The 5,000-nt window shown below is 43.6% G+C and overlaps 1 protein-coding gene across 2 annotated transcripts in view; it reads left to right on the forward strand.

The window, feature by feature from the left end:
• The window catches only part of LOC138851280 (dual specificity protein phosphatase CDC14A-like), a 118,070-nt gene that overhangs the window by 6,566 nt on the left and 106,504 nt on the right, over nucleotides 1-5,000 (forward strand). For both annotated transcript variants that reach the window (XM_070080248.1, XM_070080247.1), the window contains exon 2: nucleotides 4,728-4,900. In XM_070080248.1, the coding sequence (XP_069936349.1) occupies nucleotides 4,728-4,900 (173 nt within the window). The remainder of the gene's footprint in view (nucleotides 1-4,727; nucleotides 4,901-5,000) is intronic.

The following is a 5,000-nucleotide window of genomic DNA, read 5'->3' on the forward strand; positions in this document are numbered from 1 at the left end:
GTGTGTGTGTGTGTGTGTTGTGCTGGTTGTGTGTGTGTGTGTTGTGCTGGTTGTGTGTGTGTGTGTTGTGCTGGTTGTGTGTGTGTGTGTTGTGCTGGTTGTGTGTGTGTGTGTGTTGTGCTGGTTTGTGTGTGTGTGTGTGTTGTGCTGGTTTGTGTATGTGTGTGTGTGTGTTGTGCTGGTTTGTGTGTGTGTGTGTTGTGCTGGTTTGTGTGTGTTGTGCTGGTTTGTGTGTGTTGTGCTGGTTTGTGTGTGTGTTGTGGTGTTTTGTGTGTGTGTGTGTTGTGCTGGTTTGTGTGTGTGTGTGTTGTGGTGGTTTGTGTGTGTGTGTGTGTTGTGCTGGTTTGTGTGTGTGTGTGTGTTGTGCTGGTTTGTGTGTGTGTGTGTGTTGTGCTGGTTTGTGTGTGTGTGTGTGTTGTGCTGGTTTGTGTGTGTGTGTGTTGTGCTGGTTTGTGTGTGTGTGTGTTGTGCTGGTTTGTGTGTGTGTGTGTTGTGCTGGTTTGTGTGTGTGTGTGTTGTGCTGGTTTGTGTGTGTGTGTGTTGTGCTGGGTTGTGTGTGTGTGTTGTGCTGGTTTGTGTGTGTGTGTGTGTTGTGCTGGTTTGTGTGTGTGTGTGTTGTGCTGGTTTGTGTGTGTGTTGTGCTGGTTTGTGTGTGTGTTGTGCTGGTTTGTGTGTGTGTTGTGCTGGTTTGTGTGTGTGTGTTGTGCTGGTTGTATGTGTGTGTGTGTTGTGCTGGGTGTGTGTGTTGTGCTGGTTGTATGTGTGTGTGTTGTTCTGGTTGTGTGTGTGTGTGTTGTGCTGGTTGTGTGTGTGTTGTGCTGGTTGTGTGTGTGTGTTGTGCTGGTTGTGTGTGTTGTGCTGGTTGTGTGTGTGTGTGTGTTGTGCTGGTTGTGTGTGTGTGTGTTGTGCTGGTTATGTGTGTGTGTGTTGTGCTGGTTTGTGTGTGTGTTGTGCTGGTTTGTGTGTTGTGCTGGTTGTGTGTGTGTGTTGTGCTGTTTGTGTGTGTTGTGCTGGTTGTGTGTGTGTGTGTTGTGCTGGTTTGTGTGTGTTGTGCTGGTGGTGTGTGTGTGTGTTGTGCTGGTTGTGTGTGTGTGTGTGTGTGTGTGTGTGTGTGTGTGTGTGTTGTGCTGGTTGTATGTGTGTGTTGTGCTGGTTGTATGTGTGTGTGTTGAGCTGGTTGTGTGTGTTGTGCTGGTTGTATGTGTGTGTGTGTGTGTTGTGCTGGTTGTATGTGTGTGTGTTGAGCTGGTTGTGTGTGTTGTGCTGGTTGTGTGTGTTGTGCTGGTTGTGTGTGTGTGTGTGTGTTGTGCTGGTTGTGTGTGTGTGTGTTGTGCTGGTTGTGTGTGTGTGTGTGTGTGTGTGTGTGTTGTGCTGGTTGTGTGTGGTGCTCTGTGTGGGGTGCTGTGTGTGTACTCACCTAGTTGAGGTTGCAGGGGTCGAATCCAAGCTCTTAGCCCTGCCTCTTCACTGGTCACTACTAGGTCACTCCCTGAACCATGAGCTTTATCATACCTCTGCTTAAAGCTATGTATGGATCCTGCCTCCACTACATCACTTCTCAAACTATTCCACTTCCTGACTACTCTGTGGCTGAAGAAATACTTCCTAACATCCTTGTGATTTATCTGTGTCTTCAACTTCCAACTGTGTCCCCTTGTTGCTGTGTCCCATCTCTGGAACATCCTGTCACTTCTTCTCAGTATTTTGTATGTTGTTATCATGTCTTCCCTATCTCTCCTGTCCTCCAGTGTCGTCAGGTTGATTTCCCTTAACCTCTCCTCGTAGAGCGTACCTCTTAGCTCTGGGACTAGTCTTGTTACAAACTTACACAAACTAGTATTTAGTCACTTAGCCATAATACCAACTTACCTCATAATTTGTAATATTTTAAATTTAAGATCTAATCTAAGTCTGCCCGAAATGCCTAGCCATGCTAGGTGTTCTAGTGGTACACTCTGTAATTATTATTTTACTACATATAAACCACACAATAACCAAATTCTGTAAACTCAGCATTGTAATCCTTATAGAGAATAAACTTTGCACTTTCTCTAGTTTCTTTACGTGCTTGGCTAGGTGTGGGCTCCAAACTGGTGCCGCATACTCCAATATGGGCCTAATGTACACGTGCAGGGTTCTGAACGATTCCTTATTAAGATGTCGGAATGCTGTTCTGAGGTTTGCCAGGCGCCCATATGCTGCAGCAGTTATTTGGTTGATGTGCGCTTCAGGAGATGTCCCTGGTGTTATACTCACCCCAAGATCTTTTTCCTTGAGTGAGGTTTGTAGTCTCTGGCCTCCTAGACTGGACTCCGTCTGCAGTTTTCTTTGCCCTTCCCCAATCTTCATGACTTTGCACTTGGTGGAGTTGAACTCCAGGAGCCAGATGCTGGACCAGGTCTGCAGCCTGTCCAGATCCCTTTGTAGTTCTGCCTGGTCTTCGGTGTGTACTCACCTAATTGTGGTTGCAGGGGTCGAGACTCAGCTCCTGGCCCTGCCTCTTCACAGATCGCTACTGGGTCCTCTCTCTCTCTGCTTCCTGAGCTTTGTCATACCTCTTCTTAAAACTATGTATGGTTCCTGCCTCCACTACTTCACTTGCTAGGCTATTCCACTTGCTGACACCTCTATGACTGAAGAAATACTTCCTAACGTCCCTGTGACTCGTCTGAGTCTTCAGCTTCCAGTTGTGACCCCTTGTCCCTGTGTCCCCTCTCTGGAACATCCTATCTCTGTCCACCTTGTCTATTCCCCGCAGTATCTTGTATGTCATTATCATGTCTCCCCTGACCCTTCTGTCCTCCAGTGTCGTCAGTCCGATTTCCCTTAACCTTTCCTCGTACGACATTCCCTTGAGCTCTGGGACTAGCCTTGTTGCAAACCTTTGTACTTTCTCTAACTTCTTGACATGCTTGACCAGGTGTGGGTTCCAGACTGGTGCTGCATACTCCAGTATGGGCCTAACATACACAGTATACAGTGTCTTGAACGATTCCTTATTAAGGTATCGGAACGCTATTCTCAGGTTTGCCAGGCGCCCGTATGCTGCAGCGGTTATTTGGTTGATGTGTGCCTCCGGTGATGTGCTCGGTGTTATGGTCACCCCAATGTCTTTCTCCCTGAGTGAGGTCTGTAGTCTTTGTCCACCTAGCCTATACTCTGTCTGCAGTCTTCTTTGCCCCTCCCCAATCTTCATGACTTTGCATTTGGCTTGATTGAATTCGAGAAGCCAGTTACTGGACCACATGTCCAGCATGTCCAGGTCTCTTTGCAGTCCTGCCTCTTCCTCGTCCGATTTAATTCTTCTCATCAACTTCACGTCATCTGCGAACAGGGACACTTCAGAGTCTATTCCTTCCATCATGTCGTTCACATATATCAAAAATAGCACTGGTCCTAGAACTGACCCCTGTGGGACCCCGCTCGTAACAGGCGCCCACTGTGATACCTCTTCACGTACCATGACTCGTTGCTGCCTCCCTGTCAGGTATTCCCTTATCCATTGCAGTGCCCTCCCTTTTACATGCGCCTGATCCTCCAGCTTCTGCACTAATCTCTTGTGGGGAACTGTGTCAAAGGCCTTATTGTTTTATTTTGGTATTTCATGTTTTACTTTACTTTTTATGTTGTTAGTACTGTATTTTATACTGTAAGGTTTAGGATAAACACTGTGTACAACACAAATAGTTGTTTATTTCCCAGAAATTTGGCATAAAAAACACGGTCGTAAGTCGAGTGGTCGTAAGTCGAGCAGGTCGTAAGTCTGATGGTAGGTGTATTTCGCTATCATCAACTCTACGGCTTATTTATCTATCACAGTTCATCTAATATGAAATAAACAATGTAAATAACATAGAAACCTGATATATACTCCAGAATGCATAAAATATGTCATTATGTATCAGGTGGAGGCGGCCACAACCGCTCCCTCCTTGTTGTGGTAAACACTGCCATCTAGTGACGACCTTTTCAAGTCGTCTATTATAATTATTATGTAGTACATTATTATTATGTATGTATGTATTATTATACGTATTATTATTATTATTATTATTGTATTAGTATGTTATACTATTATTATTGTATTAGTATATTATACGTATTATTATTATACATATAATTATTATTCATATAATTATTATTACGTTAAGCATCTTTCCATCATACATTGCACACGTTTCAATAAGATAGTCCAACTAACAAATGAGATAAAATTCCCTAGTTCAAGAGCAAGAGCCCCTCACCAGCGTCAAGGAACCTGCTTTGAGGTCTGCTCGCTTATGGAAATTTTGCTTGCGTATGGAAGCAAAAAATTGACCCATCGACTGCTCGTATTTGGAAAAAAATCGCACGTAGATGCGCTCGCAAGTAAAGGTTCCACTGTATCTGTTTACCGTAACTGATGTCGTCTCTACAAATAGCTTGATTAAGTTTCTATTATATAGACTTGATATGAATCCATTTACAGTAGCTATGGCCAAGAAATGGTGGTCCAGAATTCAGTATGGCAATCTGTTCTCAAGGTCATTAATGGCTTTTAAATCTTTTCTCAGAGTTTATTGTTAAGATAGGTAGCCAAAATTTATTAATTTATAAAAAGTTTTAGCATTATGGTAGCTTTACTTTTAAACAAGTTAATATACAGTAATCTAGTTTGACATGTGTGCTGCATGTTGGATTCCATTAAACATGACTATGTACTGTAAGTGAATTTCTTCTCTCAACAGATCGCCTATATTTCGTAACGTTACGAACTAATGGCAGACCGCGATCTACAGCAAACACACATTATTTCTCGATTGACGATGAGTTGGTTTATGAGAACTTTTATGCTGACTTTGGACCCCTCAATCTAGCTATGCTATATCGGTACTGTCAGAAGCTCAATAAAAAGCTAAAGGTAAGTTCTTGGTGAGTTTTTCTTCCTGTTGTGGGTTAGGAAAATATTTCTTTACTCTTATTACTAAAGCTTGCTCTTTAGGTATTACATTTACCTAAAC

The sequence above is a fragment of the Cherax quadricarinatus genome, unplaced genomic scaffold, assembly GCF_038502225.1.
Source record: "Cherax quadricarinatus isolate ZL_2023a unplaced genomic scaffold, ASM3850222v1 Contig245, whole genome shotgun sequence".
Taxonomy (NCBI): domain Eukaryota; kingdom Metazoa; phylum Arthropoda; class Malacostraca; order Decapoda; family Parastacidae; genus Cherax; species Cherax quadricarinatus.